Source organism: Carlito syrichta, unplaced genomic scaffold (assembly GCF_000164805.1).
Source record: "Carlito syrichta isolate Samal-C Ts95f unplaced genomic scaffold, Tarsius_syrichta-2.0.1 Scaffold306997, whole genome shotgun sequence".
Lineage (NCBI taxonomy): Eukaryota > Metazoa > Chordata > Mammalia > Primates > Tarsiidae > Carlito > Carlito syrichta.
Window position 1 is genome coordinate 83,538 of NW_007251093.1, and position 21,601 is coordinate 105,138.

The window sequence follows — 21,601 nt, forward strand, 5'->3', positions numbered from 1 at the left end:
AGGCGCAGAATGGCTCTAAGTGCACATGGCCTCCAAGTGCATCCCTGGGTCGTCTCTCCCACTACATCCAGTTACAAGGGACCATATAGCGTGTGGTACTTGAATGCCCAGGTACGCGAATGCCCACAGCACAGCGTACCCGGTCTGTGACTTGTAGTCTGCACTTTCTTGCTTAACTATTTGAGGATGACTCCCTGTACCTTTACATAACACCTGTTCCCATTCTTTTAGAATAACTGTACTCATTTATTATAAACTTTTTTTTTTGAGTTGGAGTATCACTCCATCACCCAGGCTGGAGTGCAGTGGCACACTCATGGCCACCCCAGCATCAACCTCTGGGTTCCAGCGGTCCTTCTGCCTCAGCCAGAACTATAGGCGTGCGCTACCACAACTGGCTAATTTTTAAAAATTTGTTGTAGAGACGAGCCTCGCCAAGTTCCCTGGCTGATCTGGAACCCTCTGGCTGAGGCAATCCACTTGCCTCAGCCTCCCAAAGTGCTGAGATTACAGACTAAGCCACTGAACCCGGTCTTCAGCTAATTTTTTGATTTATTGTAGAGACAAGGTCTCACCAAGTTCCCCTGGCTGGTCTTGAACTCATGAGCTCAGGCAATTCTCTCGCTTCAGCCTCCCAAAGTGCTGGGATTATCAGCTAAGTCACCAAGCCTGGCCTATTATAAACTCTTATATTTCATAAACACCTCACCTTTCCCAAGTAGAGTGCATCACTGTTTGTGCTCTGCATTCAGGTTTTGAAAAAATTGATGTGTTAAGTAAAGACAAGATGCAAACTAGTTTCTGTTTTTATTCAAGTTGTGTTTTTCTAAGGGATATATTACACTTAAAGTTCAATGCCATACATGAAGATTAGTCCTTAAATCTTCTATTTTACTTATTAAAAATGTAAACATAAAAGAAAATAAGTCATCACTCCCTCCCCAACCCTGACCCAATGTATCAAAACATTGTTTTCCTTTCAGGTAAGTTCTTTCTTCAGAATGAGTAGCACAGACTAGTAAATATGTTAGTCCTCTCAGGCTGCAAGGACATGGTGGGAATGACTCGAGTCTATAAGGGTCTGTGAGGCTGTGAGTAAAATTCATCTCCTCCTGCCAGGACTACTCAACCCCGGTCTGAGACAGGCTCTTCTCAGTCCATTCAGCGTCCAAGGACAGGACAGGGGTAAGGCATGGAGCATAAGACACTGTAATGAACACAACATGCAAGATGGTATGCTCCAGGAGATGGATCAGAGCCAGCAGAGACCTAGCAATTCTGAATGGTATTAATCACGTTATTATTTTGAGCTAGAAGGATTCTGAGAGATCATCTAGTCATTTTACAGATGGTCTCGATCAGTAAGTCTTCTAATATTGAGAACATTGATATAATTTTATAGAATACTCTGATATACTAATTTATTCATCTTCCTAAAACTATTTAAACCTCATAAAATTATGTTTCAACTTCAAATATTGATAGACTCTTAGGCTCATATAGGCTGAAAACTAATTTTAAGCATAACATAACATTTTTAGAATGTCTATTTGGTCTGAACAAAAATAAATATCCTATAGGAAAAATGTAAGGGTTACTGATTTTAAGAAGTAAGGAAAAAAGAGGTTTTTCAGGAGAGTATCTGTGGGATCTACATTAGGACTACTTAATTGCTTGCCAGTTTCTTTAAAGCTGTCAGCTTAAGGATACTGACATGGCTTTTGCTTCCTTCCTGTAAATTCTGTCCTTGAAAACCTGAGACAAATTCACTTGATATTTTTGACCACTGGGACCTTAAAACGATCAAAAATGAAACAAACTCTGAACTAAAAACCGAGGTAGTCCATTTTGATAAGCACTTGACCTTTTTTGGGTCAGAAAGGGACTGCGGTCCGCTGTCCCCAAGTCAACTGCTCTCCATTCTCCTTCCCTGCTCCACCTCACTCCACCATGGCTGCAGCCTGTTCAGCCTCTCCTACACTGGGACCTGGTTTTATCTTTGCCAACATGAAGGGCAAAATCTAACACAGGAAACCAACAGGCCATTTCAAATCCTTCTGTTCACAGCTGAATTCCATACCAGTAAATCTGCATTGACATGTCATATTTTTAAAGTCTTTGCTTTACTGTCATATTCTGTGACTAAAAGGTGCCTCTTAAAAAATTTCTTACAGGTTCAGTGTCTTTCTAAATCTTGCTGAGTACACTATCAGTGATGAGTAACGAAGTTCAAGCTTTACAGAAGAGGAAGGGAGATATCAAACTTTATCAAGTTTCAAATTTGTGCAGAAAAAACACTGGGCTACCAGATTCCAAGCTTAATAAATATATATACAAAAATGTCATCTATAATATTTTCTCCAGAAATCCATTAGTGCAAATATAATTATATCAATAAAAAATAAAGCAAAAATATATTTCAAGTATAAAAAGCACCATGCTCAGAAACAATACTACCTAAATGGTATCACTGCACAACAGTCAAAATATAGTTGAACCTATCACTGTGAATCTCAAATATATTATTGATCACTGAATTTTTGGTAACATTCTTTATACAACTTCGCAGGATGATTCATAATCGTAACACGTATATAAGTTTACATGAATATAAGTTTCTTTAAAAATATACTCTACTTTTCTCTGTTCTTGCACAATTTAAAGTATGTATAACACAGGCAGAAAAGGAGCACTGGCCTGCAGACCCTTACTACAAGTTGAGTATCCCTTATTGAAATGCTTGGAACCAGTCATCTTTCAAATTTCAGGTTGGTTTGGATTTTGGAATCTTCGCATTTTCACGAAGAGATATCTTGGAGATGGTACCCAAGCCTAAATATGAAATTCATTTCTGTTTCATATATGCCTTATATACATTGCCTAAAGATAATTTTATACAATATTTTAAATAATTTTGTGTATTAAACAAAGTTTGTGTTGAGTAATTAAGGGTGGAATTTTCCACTTGTGGCATCACGTTGCTGCTCAAAAAGTTTCAGATTTTGGAGCATTTTGGATTTCAAATTTTTGGATTAGGAATGCCCAACCTCTATTATCTTCTCTTTAGCTAAAGTTGACTATGTTTGAGACTCCCAGCTTTTTGTGATGACAAATACCTCCAATTTAAAACTGCAAGCAAAGTACATACTTTAAATTTATGCACTGGAAAAAAGTGACTTTCCTTTATGTTGGTGCTGCTGTTTGGCTCTAGTGCCAAAGAGTTGGAATTAATCCTTAGAAATTATACTGCTTTGCTCACTTAGCACAGTTTCTTAAACAGAGGACTCAATTAACTATTGCTGAGTGAAAGGAAGAGAGGGAGGAAGGAAGGAAAGGAGGGAGCTTGTCCAAGGGTTGTGTTTATGATGCCACAGAACTTCATTCGCTTAAGAGAGAGAAACTGGGCATCACCCAACATGAACGAATTTCCAACTGGAATTACTAATGGGGTTAGTAAGCTCTGGTACCAGAGTATAATTGTTACTGGGGACCAGAATCTACACAGCAAGAGGACGAATGTTAAATGCAGGAGGTTAAGGACATTTAAAGCAAAGGCAATCTTCTAGCTTCTACAGACTGAGCCTTTGCTACATGGTACAGTAGAACCTCTTGGATAGGCCCTACACCAAACCTACATTTTGCTAGTAGTCAACAGTTCAGACCATCTTGTTTTAACTTATATTTTTCTTCTTACATATAAAATAATTTTCAGATACTAGAAATTCTTCTGTAACAATTTCTTTGCCCGCTTAAAAAATAACTGCATATATCTGATTATACTAGAATTTCTTTCTATCTTTTTTTTTTTTTTTTTTTTTTTTTAGTTGGAGTCTCACTCTGTCATCCAGGCTGGAGTGCAGTGGCCTGCTCATAGCTACCGCAGCCTCGACCTACTGGGCTCAGGCAATCCTTCTGCCTCAGCCTTCCAAGTAGCCGGAACTACAGGTGCATGCTACCACGCCTGGCTAATTTTTTGATTTATTGTAGAGACAAGGTCTCACCATGTTGCACAGGCTGATCTTGAACCCACGGGCTCAGGCAATCCTCTTGCCTCGGCCTCCCAAAGTTCTAGGATTATAGGCTTGAGCCACCATGCCCGGCCTTAGAATTTCTTTTTATCTTCACCGGTCAAAAAAAAAAAAAAGTTCTGCTTCTGTTGGATTACAGGTGTCATAACTATTATCTGAAAAACATACAGTTATGTTTTCTTCTGTTTGCATGTCTTCAGTGTTTTTACAGGGCACAGCATTTTACTCTGTCGGCTCCCATACTTTTCAAGTCATTATTAAACTAATGGAGAATATAGCTGGAAACCAAACTCTGAAGATCTGTGAGTACAGAGGGTTATCACATACTGACAACAGTTCAGCAGTAAACTACCACACAGCTGGCAAAAAGGGAAGCATGGTTAAGTCATAAGAGCTAACAAAACATAATTAAAAAAAAAAACTCTTGAACAAACAATGAGAAGAATGATTTAAGTATACCGTATATGAGGGGGAACTAAAAAAAACCCAGAAGCTATTTATAAAAAATTATGTATTTAGCTTACCTGTTTAAACTCCAGTCACCTTCAAGGTACTCTCTATTTGATGCAATATATCTATCAAGATGCCCTTCCCACTGCTCAAAACAGGTTGTTTTTTTGTTTTTTTTTTTTAGTCAGAGACTCACGCTGTTGCCCAGACTGGAGTGTAGTGGCACATTCCCGGCCACCGTGGCCTTGACCTGCTGGGCTCAGGCGATCCTTCAGCCTCAGCATCCCAAGTACCTGGAACTACAGTCATATGCCACACCTGGCTAATTTTTTGGTTTATTGTAGAGATGAGGTCTCGCCATGATGCCTAGGCTGGTTTCAAACCCATGGGCTCAGGCAATCCTCTTGCCACTGCCTCCCAAAGTGCTGGGATTACAGGCATGAGCCACCACGCCCAGCCTGAACACTTTTTGAACTCATCAGTTTTGATGCTTTTTAGTGCTTCTGCCATTTTTTGTGTCACCCCCTCTACACTGGCAAAATGTTTCCCTTTTGGACTTTTTTTCCACCGAGGGAAATAAGTTGATCATGGCAAGATTGGGGGAATAAGGAGGGTGGGAACATAGGGATCATGCCATTTTTGGTCAAAAACTGCTGAACATTCAGTGCAGTGTGGGCAGGTAAGCTTGTAAATCACCCATCATGAAACAGGCAAAGGCGTTTAAAGAATCTCCAAAAACAATTTCACTGAAGCTGAACACAGCCTCTCACAACACCACCAGCTGGTACACTGATGCCAATCGGTTCCCAGAACACTTACCTAGCGAGGAAGCCTGTACTACAAGGGACCTGCCCTCCAAAAAATAATTCTGCTTTTTTTGGGGTCCTCCCCGACCCCATACAACCATTATATTTAAAATAGGTATAATGGTACCATAGAAACCAAAGGACAATTTATACTTTTGAGGACAAGATCTACAACTTGTAAGAGTCTTACTCTGTTGCCCAGGTTGGAGGGCAGTGGCACGCTCATGGCTACCGCAGCCTTGACGTGCTAGGCTTAGGTGATCCTTCCGCCTTAGTCTTCCACAGTAGCTGGAATCACAGGCACGCGCCACCATGCCTGGCTTATTTTTAAAAAATTTATTGTAGAGACGATGTCTCACCAAGTTGTTAGCTGGTCTTGAACTCCTGGACTCAGACTATCCTCTTGCCTCCGCCTCTGAAAGTGCTGGGATGATAGGCATGAGTCATTGTGCCCAGCTACAACTTGCAATCATCTAATAATTAGCTATTAAGTTACTGCAGTACTGATGATAAACTTTCCCATTGTTTTAGGTTAATAAAAGTGCTGAGGTATGTAATCATTCTGAAAATTCCACCAATGATTCCATTTTCAAAGGAAAACTTCAGGAAGATGACCATCCTGAAAGAGACTTGATGATTTGTAATTCCTTCTTCTTCATCAAGCTCTGAGGTGGCTGGGTTGCCGATGAGTAGTGACTGCTGTGAAGCTCTGCTTCAAGGTCTGATTGTGGTCAACACTTCCAAGCCAACATCAGGAATGACTTTTGCCATCTTCATAGGTGGACATTCACCCGTATTTTGTGCTTTGTTTACAGGAACATGACATAAAGGAATAGCTTGAAGACTCACTTTTCCATTCCTAGTGCCACACACACAGAAGAAATCCAGCCAGCAGAGGAAATAGATTGCCTAGTAGAAGCCATAGGGTGACCACCAGGCTAGAGGAACGGGAGCAGAGATCTAGGATTGAAAACAAAAAATTGACTTTCTATAGATGTTTTGGGATAAGTAATATCAATTAAATATTGAAAGATGAATACAGGTGATTATTAAAAGGCAAACAAAGGCCACCTCGAATGCCAAATAAGGAGTGAAACCCAGATATGCAAAGTTTTAAAAAATGTATAGAGTAAGAAAATCACGTATATGAAGGAAGAAAAGACATATATCAAAGTTAAAAAATGGTACTCAAGAAAAAAAATTGTCTTAGGAGATGATACACAGGAAAGTAAATGAATATCTTGGCAATTCTGACATGAGATAAAAAACTCTCTGCTTTTAATCTTCCTTATATTTTCTAAGTAGAGTGATCATATTATTTATCACCCTAAATAAGTGTTTTCTGAGAATACAAGGGGGTACTATTAATAATTACAGATGACAACAGGCACAAGGACTACCTCAGGTAAACCAGAATTTATGGTCCCCTATTTCTAAATTTCTACCCATCCACCCATCCATCCATATTACCCCAGGCTTGATTTAAAAATAGCAGAAGATTCTAGGCATCGGGCACTAGGGGTATATTTTAATTTAGTTATAAGATGTTCCCATGGGTAAACTATTTCCCAAAACAATTCTCATAATGAAAATATTTTAGATTGAGTTGTCCTTTTTACTATCTTGAACAATAAAGATGGATCTTTAAAGAACCAACTAAGACTCAAGTCTGACTCACTTAAAAGGTAAGAAAAACAGGGCTGGTCTTCAGTACAGAATGAATAGAATGGCACTGTCAAAGCACTGGAACCTACTCTTTGAGCCCTATACAGTGTGGAACAGTATTTTTAAAAATTATTTTTATTAAGTGATCTATCACAGAAACAAAGAACGGAGCACCACATGCTCTCACTCATAAGTGGACCTTGAACAATTATAATACTATAAGAAAGGGATTGGCAGTAGTGAGAAACTGCCAGGGGAGAGGGGGGACACACCTTATCAACAGGGTACCTACATAATGAACATTTGTATACCTAATCCTGAATTGTACTCCACATCTTTAAAATAAAAATTGAAAAAAAATTATTTTACTGCATGTAATCCAGTTAACTAAGGGTGAACTTCTATTCTTCCCCAATGGAATCTATTGTACTTGTTACAATGTAACTATTGATATCCAAATCCTACAAAAAGCCCACTTAGCTGGGAATAGTGTTTCTCAAAGTGTAGCCCCTGGATCAACAACTTCAGTAGCACCTGGAACTTGTTCAAAATGCAAATTCTCAGGTCTCAACCCAGATCATCTGCATCAGAAACTCTGTAGGAAAGGCCCAGTAATTTGTGTTTTAACATGAACCTCATGCATACGAAAGTTTGAGCACCTCCTACCTAGAGTTGCAATGTCTAGTATTTGTTATTAAAATTTTTTTAAGTTAAAAATGTAGTCTCTCAATCACCCTACCCATGTGTCACATGTGGTTAATGACTATTGCATTGACTGTTGCAAATTATAGAACATTCCCATCACCCCAGAAATTTCTATTCAACAAGTTCTGGTCTAGAGCGTCAGGTACAGTGGGTCTTGCCTGAAGTACAGAATGAACCCCAGAGTCACTAATAACACAGGCATGTTCCTTTATCTCCAGATCTTTCATTTGGCCTAAAGGAAACAGGCAGGAGAACCAGCTACTGTTTATCCACTGTTGGCACTAAAATTTAACAAGCTATTAAAAAATTAATGGAAGCTCTGGAACACTTTTTGCCCTTCAAAAAACACTGTACATTTTGTGATAGCACTCTTTAAAAAGAAAAGACTGAGAGGGGATGTTTCAATTGATGGATATGCTAATGATCATGATTTGATCATTACACAATATATATATCAAAACATCACAACAGACCTTGTAAATATGTTCAATTATCATGTGTCCATTAAAAACAAAATAGAACTTAAAAAATATTTTTAAGCTAAAAATAAAAAAAATGAATTAGAGATCATCAGACCTAGGTCTAGATCTTAACTGAATTACTTATTAACCATGATTGTGGCTACATTACTTAATTTCTTTATACTGCAGTTTTCTCATAAGTCAAAATCATTCCTACCTCAATGTTATGCTAAGTATCACACAATCTTTCTTCTATGTGGAATTTTAAAAAGTTGAACTCATGAGATGGCGATAGTTTCTTTTAGTTACCAGGGGCTGAGGGTATCGCCTGGAAGGGCGTTGGGAGTTTGTTTTTTTTTTTTTTGAGTCTGAGTCTCACTCTGTCACCCAGGCTGGAGTGCAGTGGAATGCTCATGGCCATCCCAGCATCAACCTACTGGGTTCCAGCTATCCTTCCGCCTCAGCCTTCCAAGTAGCTGGAACTACAGGTGTGTGCTACCATGTCTGGCTTATTTTTTGATTTATTGTAGAGATGAGGTCTCATCAAGTTGCCCAGGCTGGTCTTGAACAACTGGGCTCAGGCAATCCTCTCACCTACGCCTCCCAAAGTGCTGGGATTACAGGCTTGAGTCACTGCACCTGGCTGGGAGTTGTCTTCAAAGGGTGCAAAGTTTCAAGCTGGGCATGGTGGCTCACTTGGTGAGACCCTGTCTCTACAATTTAAAAAAAAAAAAGGAAGGAAAAGCTGGATGCGGTGATTGGCACCTGTAGGTTCAGTTACTTGAAAGGCTGAGGTAGAAGAATCACCTGGGCCCAGCAGGTCAAGGCTGTGGTGGCTGTGAGAATTCCACTGCACTCCAGCCTGGGCGACAGAGAGACACTGACTCAAAAAAAGAAGGAAAAAAAGGACAAAAGATTTTAGATAGACAGGAGGAACAAGTGTTGAGATATATTTATTGCAAAGTGACTACAGTCACCAATAATGTATATTTCAAAATAATGTAAATTTCAATTTTTTTTTTTTTTTTTTGAGTTGGAGTCTCACTCTGTCACCCAGACTGGAGTGCGGGACCGCAGCCTCAACCTGCTGGGCTCCGGCGATCCTTCCGCCTCAGCCTTCCAAGTAGCTGGAACTACAGGCGTGTGCTACCACGCCCGGCTCATTTTGATTTATTGTAGAGATGAGGTCTCGCCAAGTTGCCCAGGCGGGACTCGAACCCACGGGCTCACGCAATCCACTCACCTCAGCCTCCCAAGGGCGCGGGATTACAGGCTGAGCCACCGAGCCTGGCTTCAAATGTTTCACAATAAATAAGGATAGGTAATGGAGGTGATTACTATGTTAATTAACTTGTTTAATCATTCTACATTATATACATATATCAAAACATCACACTGTACCTCATAAATCTATACAATCATGATTTGACAATTAAAAACAATATTTATTTGAGTGATCCTCACTGAGGTGATCCTTCTTCCTCAGCCTTCCAAGTAGCTGGAACTACAGGCACTTGCCACCACACTCAGCTAATTTTTTAAAAAATTTATTGTAGACATAAGGTCTCTCTAAGTTTCCCGGGCTCGTCTAGAACTCAGGCAATCCTCTCACCTCCACCTCCCAAAGTGCTGGGATTATAGGCATGAGCCACCACGCCCTGCTTAAAAACAATATTTAAAAGATAATTCCAGCCATGAGCAGTGGCTCCTGTCTGTAATCCTAGCACTTTGGGAGGCAGGATAGCCTGAGTCCAGGGGTTCGAGACCAGCCTGGGCAACTTGTAGAGACCACGTCTTCACAAAAAATAAAAAAATTAGCTGGGTGTGGTAGCATGCGCCTCTCTCAAAAAAAAAAAAAAAAAAAAAAAAAAATTCCTGCCTCATTAGGTTTTGTGATGATTAAATACAATGATATATACATAAAGTGTTTGGCAAAGTGCCTAGCATTCAATAAATAAAAGCAAAAACAACCCCTATGATCTGAAGAGACCAGGAAGAATTTAGCAACAAATCTTTTTTTTTTTTTTTTGAGTCAGTCTCACTCTGTTGCCCAGGCTAGAGTGCATTGGCACCCTCATAGTCACAGTGATCCTTCCGCCTCAGTCTTCCAAATAGCGGGAACCACAGGAGTACACCACCACACCCGGCTAATGTTTTGATTTATTGTAGAGACGAGGTCTTGCCAAGTTGCCCAGGATGGTTTCGAACCTCTGGGCTCAAGCAATCCTCTCACTTCCCAAAGTGCTGGGATTACAGATGTGAGCCACTGCACCCAGGAATAAATCTTTCATATTCACTAACAATAACTGTCTTAAGCAATGTAGAGCAACTGTATAATCACACTCAAACATTCTGAAGTAATGACTAGGGAAATGGAAGGAGAAAAAAAAGAGTTTGACATTACAAAAGAAACTGCAAATGTAAGGAGACTATGTGAACTAACCATCTGAGAACAACAACAACTAAAAACAATCAGAAGAATTTGGGGAGTTAGATATCATTTTATACTTTCTCCAGAATATTAACAGTTTTAAAGTTTAAGGCAAACTTAACAATCTAAAAAAATAATTTAACTCATAAGACAGATTAGAGATGAGTATTTGTTTAATAAGTTTCATTATAGGTTAATTATTAGTAGTATTTTTCATACAAGTACATTTAAAACATCAAATCTTATTTTTATGTTTGGTGGGTCACAAAAACTATATTAAAAAGAAATAAACAATTTAACTAAAAGAAATAGCACATGTAGAGTTTGCCATCGTCCTGGCACATAGTTTAAGAAATGTGCAATAGAGGCTCTGTGTGTGTTCTCTTCACACATGAATATGGGAGGTCAGGATATTTTAGAATGTTAACAGCGATGTTTGTAAAGTTTAAAAAGCAACGCCTAAGGAGGTATCTATTTTTGTTATATTTTGCACATTTTTCAAAATTGTGTTAGTGATCTGTAGGACACAATGCTCTTTTGAGCATGATTCCTCATAGAACTAGTAAGTTGACATGACAAGAAATCACATCACAGCATGGTGACAGATGAACAGCGAGAATGATAAAAGCAGAGTCAAGGGCCAGTTGGTTGAGCTGGAGAGGGGGCTGGGTGGCTTGCAGTCTCCATTGTCCACCTCCTTGCAACAGATTCACTTGTCTTTGACATGCTTCAAGGGCAGAAACTTCATTTCACAGTCCCTTGACATGGTCTGGCTTTCTCTTCATTCCAACACATTCTTCTCCTGTACTCCCAAGATGCTTACCCCTGAACCTGCTGGAGGTAACTCTCCCTCTATCTCTAACTGAATCCTCAGTCTGAATCTTCCTAATGTCTTTTGACAGTGAGACAGTGATATTTCTTATAGTTAAATTTAGGATAGGTCTGAGGATGGGAACTCCCTTAGAACCATCTTAAGTAGTCTTCTAATTCGAGTCAAAGAATTTAACAACAGTAACAAAATTAAGTCATCCCACTAGCTTCACACTGAAGCAAAAGTTAACTGAACATCTGTAACACTACATTTACTGCATACCATATCAAAAGACCTAAGATTTTAAATCAATTTTAAATAATTCATTATGTCATTACATTGTAACCACAGAAAACTCTGCTGACTTACTGGTGTACTGTGCAGAAAAGAGTTACCACAGGAGGTCTGAGACTGCTACCCTTAGAACATTCTGCTTGCAAGAATGGCCCTTAGCTGGTGTCTGGGAGCAGGTTTCCCTTGGGCTTCGCCCATGGACCTATCCCCTTTGCTGATTGTGCTTTACATCCTTTGGCTTTAACAAATCTTAACCATGAGTGTGATGAGCAGTTGAGTCCTTTGAGTCCTTTTAGTGAACCAACGAACCTGGGGTGGTCTTGGGGACCCTAACAAGTACTAATCTCCCAAAACTCACCCTCTGCTTACAGCTCTCTGGGGGATAAAGCCCCAGGATTTGGGAAAGAAAGGAAGTTAATCTTAAGAGGTGGAGAAACTTTGACTTGTAAACTGAATGTAGTCCTCTATTTTCAACCAGACCATGGAACAGGCAAAAGGCAATGCAGTTCCATTAAAAAAAAAATACTTTCAGTTGAGAAAATGAAACATTGTGTAAGATTCTTATTGTTCATATTCTAAAATGTCAAGCTAGCACAAATTCTCATAGGTCATTTAAATCAATGCTTTAGTTGAGAATTCATAAATTCTGCTTTTATAACTCTTAGCAATGGGTCATCAGCTTTGGTTTGAACACCTTCAACTTTACAGGAATGTACTTTTCTTAAGGCAGTCTTTTCCATTCTCCTCCTTGGTTCTAAAGGATTTCATTGAAATCTGTCTCCTTACAACTTCAATCGCTTGGTCCCAATTCTACTCTCTGGAGTCCCACAGTATGAAGTTTCTACAGTCTCACAGAATGAGAATTCTGTAATATTCCTCAGTGAAAATTATCTTGTCTTTGTTTATGTCTTTCCATCTCAGCTTGTTATCTCCTTGAATCTTTCTCTTCTTTGTGGGTATGTAAATTCCATTTTTGAGTATCTTTTCCAGTGTCTCCCTTATTTTCACTTCAGCTGATTATGATACAACTAAAATATATTTAATAGCTTTTTAAATTTACTCTTGTATTTTGTTTACTCTTAATTTCCAAATGAATGGATGAAACACTCACATTTTGTGCAACTCTGAGGTTCTTCACAGAGAAAGGTTTCTCACCCTTGTTCCTACTGAGTAGAATGTCAAGTTTACCTATCTTAGATTTCTAATAATGGTGGGAAGGAGGATTTTCCCCTAAAACTGCAGTCAGAAAAGAAGAAACCCAACTTGTTTTAGAGCTCCCATAAAGAGAATTTTCAACGTCTTATAAGAAAAGTTTCCCCTTTCCTTTTCCCTCTTCATCCCAGCTGTAGAGAGTACTCACCCAGTGGTAGAGCTCGGGTCAGGTTAGTAGCTGGAGGATCTGTTTCTGGAGGACAGAGCTCACAGAAGTCCCAACAGGATGGACAGAGTAGGTTTCCATCATGAATCCAGCCATTCATCTGAATACTGACAGGGAGGACCTGCCCAGCCCGACTACACAAATATGAAGTGTCTTGGACCCATACCTTCAGACCTTGAGGAGAACAAGACACCTTCAAATAGGGGGGAGAAAAATCAGGTCAGTAACATTCTAGGATATGGAATTTCTCCTTCAACTGCAGGAAAATGTTAAAATTTCCTAAAAATATTGGCTATAAGGCACAATTTGGGGTGTGGGCATATCTTTAACCTCATACAAAAATCTTAGGTTATAAAAGAATTTTAGGTTCTAAAAGAATCTCACTCTAAAACAGAAGTTCTTAAATGCTGAGTCTAGTACCTTTTTAAGAATCTGATGGAAGCTATGGACAATTCCTGAAAAACACAAGGAAGCACACACACAGAGTTTTAGATAGAATTTGAATTCACAGACCCCTGAAGTCAAGTTATAAAGGATAACATTTGGCCGAGTGCGGTGGCTCATGCTTGTAATTCCAGCACTTTGGGAGGCAGAGGTAAGAGGACTGCCTGAGCCCACAGGTTCGAGACCAGGCTGGGCAACTTGGTGAGCCCTCGTCTCTACAATAAATCAAGAAAAACGAGCCAGGCGTGGTGGCGCATGCCTATGGTTCCAGCTACTTGGAAGGCTGAGGCGGAAGGATGTAAGTATCATCATAGCCACACACAGTGTAACCAGAACACCAGAGCAGTCCATGCCACAGTGCTCTGTCCTCTAGCAGCTTCAGGTGAGAAAAGAGGGGTGGGAGATAAATTTCTTTTTCTAAAAAGTTAACAGTACAGGGGTGAGGGCGAGAAAAAAAGTTAACAGTACGGGGGTGGGGGCAGCAGTGGGAAACTGCCAGGGGAATGGGGGCACACTGCATCAACAAGCATACCCGCACAATGAACATTTGCATACCTAACCCTGAATTGTACCCTACATCATTAAAATAAAAAATGTAAATAAAAATATAAAAAAATTCACAGTACCAGACTGTTTATGATTAAAAGTCAATAAATGTTAGAAACAAAAGCAATAAATATTAGAAAGCTTCATGAAAGAAAGAGCATTTATATCCCAAAGACGTGCATGTGTGGATGATGGTAAGGCAGATGTTACAGGTTGGCAAAAAGAATGCACATGGCTTAGAGAGGAGAATTATATGAGAGTGTGTACAGGACAAGAGGAACAATCCCTTGCTGACAGTTAAACATTCCTATTGTACAATTCTGGGAATCTGGTGTGGCCAGGTAGGGTAGATGTACAAGTAATAACAGACATAGCTGGGCTCGGTGGCTCAGCCTATAATCTCGCAGTTTGGGAGGCTGAGGTGAGTGAATTGCCTGAGCCCGTGGGTTCAAGACCCGCCTGGGCAACTTGGCGAGATCTCATCTCTACAACAAATCAAAAAATTGGTCGAGCATGGTAGTACGTGCCTGTAATTCTGGCTACTCGGAAGGCTGAGACGGAAGGATCGCTGGAGCCCAGAGGGTCGAGGTTGCGGTGGCCGGGAGCGGCCACTGCACTCCATTCTGGGTGACAGAGTGAGACTCCAACTCAAAAACAAACAAACAATAAAAAAAAAAAACAGACATAGGTGACTCAAGAAAGCAGAATCAAAATCCAGTGGCAGGGGAAGCAAAGAAGCAGTCTGACTTGCACTGCAGAATGCAAAGGCAGCTTAGGAATTGCTGGCACCAGGAACCAGGAAGTAAGAGCTACTAATAGAAGGATTCAATTAAAGTCTAGTAAGAACAACACCCCAGGATTCCTCTCCCTTACTACAAACAGCAGGGCAACTGTTCATGCCTAACCCAGTATACCAGAGATTCATTTTTAGCAAACAATAAAACAATATTTCTGTTCTGAGGGAAACCAAGTACAAGTGAGGGTTAGGATGCCATTGTGAAAATAAGGACTCTTAGTTTACATATTAAATATTGAGACCATGTAGCATACAAAACCCACTTAGTTCCTACAACTCTGATAGCTATGTATACAAACTCCAGCAGGATATTACAAGTTTCTCTGAGAAATCTGACCAGCTGAGAGGAAAATCCCTCAAGATTCAGATATCAAAGGTTTTGTAAGGAAAGAGCCCAATAGTGAAGACCATGGTCAACAGGTCCTATGTACATGCTCAGAACTTACAAATTGGTTTCTAGTAACTTCTTGAATATTTATAGGCAGCTAAAGATCACCAAAAATAAATACATTTCAGAATACTGGGAAGTGGGCTAGAAGTGGGAGTGGGAAGCTGGGTGTGGTGGCTCAAGCCTGTAATCCCAGTACTTTGAGAGGCGGAGGTGAAAGGACTGCCTAAGTCCAGGGGTTCAAGGTCAGCCTGGGCAACTTGGCGATACTTTGTCTCTACAATAAATCAAAAAATTAGCCGGGCATGGTGGGGCGCCTGTGGTTCCAAGTAAGGATCGCCTGAGTTCAGCAGGTTGAGGCTGCAGTGGCCGTGATCGTGCCACTGCGCTCCAGCCTGGGTGACAGAGTAAGACTCCAACTCAAAAAAATTTAAAAATGAAGTGGGAGTGGGAAAACACGGTATAAAGAGTTAAAAAAGGACAGTGCATTCGGCGGTCCCGCGGCTCTGTCTCTTATTTCAACAGTGTTTGGATGGAACAGACCTGGAACTCCCTCTCTTCCAGCCTCCCACTGCCCTCCGATCTCCTCTCCACTTGCAACCTCCGAGACCACCTTCTCGGCCACCTCCTGTTTCTGGGACCAGCGACCACCGTTTTTGCAGTTAGTTCCTTCTTGCCAACCAACCATGAGCTCCCAGGTTTGCCAGAATTATTCCACCGAGGTGGAGGCAGCCATCAACTGCATGGTCAATTTGCATCTGCAGGCTTCCTACACCTACCTCTCTCTGGGTTTCTATTGCCACTGCGACGATGTGACTCTGGAAGGCGTGGGTCACTTCTTCGACTCTGGAAGGTGTAGGCCACTTCTTCCACGAATTGGTGGAGGAGTAGCACAAGGGCGCTGAGCAACTCTTGAAGATGCAAAACCAGCGTGGCGGCTGTGCCCTCTTCCAGGGATATCCAGAAGCCCTCTCAAGATGAGTAGGGTAAAACCCTGGATGCCATGGAAGCCGCCATGACCTTGCAGAAGAGCCTGAACCAAGCCCTCTTGGACCTTCATGCTCTGGGATCCACAGATCCCCATCTCTGTGACTTCCTGGAGAACCACTTCCTAGATGAGGAAGTGAAACTCATCAAAGAGATGGGTGACCACCTGACCAACCTTCGCAGGTTGGCCGGCCCGAGCCTTGGCTGGGCAAGTATCTCTTCCAAAGGCTCATCCTCAAGCACGACTAGGAGACCAGCGCCTCTTGGGGGCCCCCCTCTCAAAGTATAAGGGTTTCTTGTGCCAGAGCCTCCCCCTCCAGCCTCTAGGCAGCTTTTTAACCATCCTGGACCAAATAAAAATAAAGCTTTTTGCAGCCAAAAAAAAAAAAAGAGTTAAAAAAGAATTTACCCCTTCTCAGTGATAAGCCAGGCAAATAAATAAATAAATAGATAGATAAATAAAATCTGCCAGAATAAACTCATAATAACACTGAGTGCTAGAATACAAAGGAAAAAATGCCTTCAGAATTCTGATGGAAAATAATTTTCAAAAAAGAAGCTTTACCCAGACAAACTATTGAAGGATGACAGAATAAGCCACCCTAAAATATGCCATTTTGGCATAAAGATTATTTAGAGCTAATGCCATTTCAAAAACAGCTGATACAAGAAGGGTGTTCTGACCTCCCCCTTTCTTCCTGAAAGCAGAAGATAAAACTCTCACATGAAAGATGGGCTCCCTTTTTCCAGAGAAATGAAACATTCTTATCACCCAGACATGGGTAGTCAAAGCCAAGAGAATTCTATACAAACAGACTTGCTAAATAACTCTTATCTTCCTTTAGCCTCCCCATATATTTTAGTTACTTTTCCACAATTGCCTTTGTTCAACCTAGCGTAAAGGCATACAGATTATATCACTTCTTTGGGTCTTTAATTCCTTATGAGAGTTCCTGTATCACAAGAAACTTAAATGAATTTGTATGCTTTGCTCCTGTTAATCTGTCTTAAGTCAATTTAATTCTCAGCCCTCGATGAAGACCCTAAGAGAGTAGAGGTTAAGTTCTACCTTCCCCGCACTATCATCAGGTATAATGGTAGAGTAGGGATGCTTTACATATGCAAGGTCTGCAAATGTTTCTCTCACATACTCATTCTCAAAAGTCCACTAGAAGTCATTCTCCATTAAAATCAAAACCAAAAAAGAATATGACACAAAATCCCTGAAGTAGGAGATCCACTACAAGAGAGACAAAGGAATCTCGAGGATGATCATGACTGGAGATCCCAAAATAACAACTGTGTTGCAAATGTAAAGATTATAGGCCATTGCTTTGTTAAATTCTGGTGTCTGCACTTGGTTCTTTGAGCTATGGCTGCCATGTTTTCTTAACTTTGGCCTCTGCCCCTACCTTGAAGAGGTGAATCTTCTCTTTTTCTTGTTTACTTCTTTCTTTTTTTTTTTTTTCCCCTGAGTCAGAGTCTCACTCTGTCACTCAGGCTCACAACTACCACAGCCTGGATCTGCTATGCTCAGGTGATCCTTCCACCCCAGCCTTCCAAGTAGCTGGAACCATGGGCATGAACCACCATGCCCGGCTAATTTTTTGATTTATTGTAGAGATGAGGTCTCACCAAGTTGCCCAGGCTGGTCTCGAACCCCTGGTCTCAGGCAACGCAGCTGGAACTACACATACACACACACGCCACCACGCCCAGCTCACAGGCACCGCAGCTGGAACTACACAGATGCCACTACGTCCAGCTAATTTTTTGATTTATTATAGAGATGAGGTCTCTCCATATTATTCAGGCTGATCCCTGAACTCCCGAGTTCAGGCAGTCCTCTCGCCTCTGCTCCCCAAAGTGCTGGGATTATAGGCGTGAGCCACTGTGCCCAGTCTAATAAAAATACATTTAAAGGTCAGTTTTGTACAGAGATAATAAAATTTCCCTTCAAACTATCACCTGAAGTAATTCATTCTGCTTTTTCTTTCTTTCTTTCTTTTTTTTTTTTGAGTTGGAGTCTCACTCTGTCGCCCAGACTGGAGCGCAGTGGCCACTCCCGGCCACCACAACCTCGACCTGCTGGGCTCCGGCGATCCTTCCTCCTCAGCCTTCCAAGTAGCTGGAATTACAGGCATGCGCTACCACGCCCAGCTGATTTTTTGATTTATTGTAGATATGAGGTCTTGCTGCCCAGGCGGGTCTCGAACCCACAGGCTCAGGCAATCCACTCACCTCAGCCTCCCAAAGGCATGGGATTACAGGGTGAGCCACCGAGCCCGGCATCTGCTTTTTATTTCATTTATTTGATTTTAGTCTTGGCAATTATTCAGCCACAAATAAAACAATCCTTACATACTAACCAAGTCCATTTCAAAAACTAATTTATCTTATGGACACACATCATATATATTGTCAAAACCCACAGAATGTAAAACACCAAAAGTGATTGGTGAATCAACTATATAACAATATTTTAAAATTAAAAGCACAAAAGAGATAAAATTGCATATCTGGTGTAATTAATGACAAACATATAATTACCTGATAACATCCACTACCCCAGTCTGGGTAACTCAGCTTTCTCTCACACTTTTCCATGACAAATGCTGATTTCTGAATTAGACAAACTGATTGAGGTCCATACTTTTCAGCACCATAGTTCTTAGAAACTTCTGAAGCAAACCAGAAAAATCTCTTCAAAAGATGACTTTTGGCTCAAAGAACAAGAAATTAAAGCATTCAATTTTTATGATTAAAATCAAACATGTTTAATGAAAACTTTAAGTAAAAAATTTAAGATAAATAGGACTCCAAACTCAAACTGGGTTTTTAGTAAAGGAACCAGTGAGAGAAAATTACTATATCAGAAACAGGGAATAAAACTGGACTCAAAATTACCTAGGTTAGATATAAAGAGGAATTGATACTAAGACTCACTAGATCATTAGATACCAAGACTCATCTCCACTGGTGTTCTACATAGGAGTCACCTCCAAGTGACCAAAGATAGGATGAGGCCAAGTGATTTACAACAGTGGAGGTTTTTGGGGGTGTTAAAACTTTTATTTTTTCACCCTTCCCTTGTGCTGCCACCTTTGCAAAACTTTCTTGTCTCTTCAATTTGTGCCACCTCCTGGAAGCCCATAAACAATACACTGGTCGAGTCTCAGACCCAGCATAAATCTGTAGAAGTATGGGGTAGAATTAAAGACCTCTACACACCTAATGGACACAGGAACAAAATTCTTAAAACTTAGCAATAATTTGCTCTCTTTACATTCTATAATAAGCTTCATTTTTTGAAAACAGAGAGCTCAATAAGCCCATTTGAGACATGAAGATAAGTATTTTGTGACAGTTTTGATAAGTCTTAATTGTATAAGCTAAGAAAAAACTGTAAAAATAGAATAAAATAGGACTCTTTTTTTTTTTTTTTTGAGTTGGAGTCTCATTCTTTGTCACCTAGGCTGGAGTGCAGTGGCACACTCATGGCCACCGCAGCCTTGACCTGCTGGGCTTAGGTGATTCTTCCACCTCAGTCTTCCAAGTAGCTGGAACTACAGCAGATGCACACCATCATGCCCAGCTAGTTTTTGTGATTTGTTGTAGATATGAGGTCTCACCAAGTTGCCCAAGCTGGTCTTGAGTCTTTTTTTTGAGAAAGCAGGATTTATTGAGAGGACAGAAAAGCTCCCACAGTAGAAGGGGACCTGAAGGGGTTGCCCCTCCCCCCTTTTTAATGAGTTTGGGTTGGGCACAGTGGCTCAAGCCTGTAATCCCAGCACTTTGGGAGGCCGAGGTAAGAGGATTGTCTGAGTCAAGGGGGTTTGAGACCAGCCCAGGCAACTTGGTGAGACTTCATTTCTACAATAAATCAAAAAATTAGCTGGGCGTAGTGGTGTGTGCCTGTAGTTCCAGCTACTTGGAAGGCTGAGGCGGAAGGATTGCCTCAGCCTAGCAGGCCGAGGCTGCAGCGGCTGTGAGCGTGCCACTTTGAAAAAAATGAGTTTCAAAGTCTTTGAAAAGCAGAGTGATCAGTGTCTAAAATGGGGTTCAGGGCTGGGCATGGTGGCTCATGCCTGTAATCCCAGATGCTTTGGGAAGCTGCAGAGGGAGCATTTCTTGAGACCAGGAGTCCCAAGCCAGCCTGGGCAACATAGCAAGTCCCTGTCTCTACAAAAAAACTTCTAAAATTATCCAGGTGCAATGGTACAGGTTCCTGTAGTCCTAGTACCCAGGAAACTAAGGTGGGAGGATCGCTTGAGCCCAGGAGTTTGGATTACAGTGAGCTATGATGGTGCTACTGCATTCCAGTCCGGGTGACAGAGTAAAAGCCTGTCTCTAAAAAAATAAAGATAAAACAGGATTCAGGAAACCATAGCCCTCAGGTTGAATCCTGGAACACCTACTCATTTACATACTGCCTATAACTGCTTTCACTTTGTGACAGCAGAGATGAATAGAATAGATGCTTCAGAGACTTTATGACCTACAAAACCTGAAGAATTTATATCTTGCCCTCTACAAAAAAAGTTTGCACCTCAGCTGTAAAATAATAACATGTGGTATTATATCTCTGGCAACTTCATAGTGGACAGATCTGTCAAAAAAAAGCATTTATTTTGCTTTAACAGGGAACTGCTAGGTAGTTGTAAGTCTTTAGGACACTTATTACATAAGTCAGTGCTGGAAAAAAATGATTGCAAAAATTCAGCTAAATCTATCAGGTTTAAGAATAAAAGGGTAAAATATACAGATACTTAAATTTATATGACTTAATTTGTAATAAAGTATGGAAGGAGGCAGTGTGGAGACCAAGTTAAAAATTTTGATTACCACAGAAAGAAAAACTACTTATTGCTGTTTATTAACATATCATATGTGAGAATATTTCTGTTTACAAAGGTAGTTAGTATGAGCTAACTATTATGGCAGAATATCTAACTGCCATACCGTTTATTCCTTTGATGTCCTGTTCAGTTAAATGAATTAAGATGAAACAAATAATATGGCAATATATCTTACTGGCTATGGGACAACATTATTTTGATACCTTAAGAGTGGCATGCTGTTTCTAAATTATATAAAACACACGCTCCCCAAGATAGAGGGAAAAAAATCAGGCTATCTAAGGTGCTTTTTTTGAGTTGGAGTCTCACTCTGTTGCCCAGACTAGAGTGCAGTGGCACGCTCCCAGCCACTGTAGTCTTGCCCTACTGGGCTCCGGCGATCCTTCTGCCTCAACTTTCCAAGTAGCTGGAACTACAGGTGAGCGCTGCCACGCCTGGCTAATTTTTTTTTTGGATTTATTCTAGAGACAAGGTCTTGCCAAGTTGCCCGGGTGGGTCTCGAACCCGCAGGCACAGGCAATCCCCTCGCCTCAGCCTCCCAAAGTGCTGGGA

The 21,601-nt window shown here is 40.7% G+C and overlaps 1 protein-coding gene and 1 pseudogene across 2 annotated transcripts in view; one reads left to right on the forward strand and one right to left on the reverse strand.

The window, feature by feature from the left end:
- Positions 1–5,916: 5,916 nt before the first annotated feature.
- The window catches only part of LMLN (leishmanolysin like peptidase), a 96,855-nt gene continuing 81,170 nt past the window's right edge, over positions 5,917–21,601 (reverse strand). For both annotated transcript variants that reach the window (XM_008063683.1, XM_008063681.2), the window contains 3 exons: positions 18,741–18,871; positions 13,012–13,222; positions 5,917–6,244 (listed from right to left, as the gene is read on the reverse strand). In XM_008063683.1, coding sequence (XP_008061874.1) covers positions 6,144–6,244; positions 13,012–13,222; positions 18,741–18,871 — 443 coding nt within the window. In that variant the 3' untranslated portion in view covers positions 5,917–6,143. The remainder of the gene's footprint in view (positions 6,245–13,011; positions 13,223–18,740; positions 18,872–21,601) is intronic.
- On the forward strand, positions 15,710–16,439 carry LOC110596122 (annotated as a pseudogene).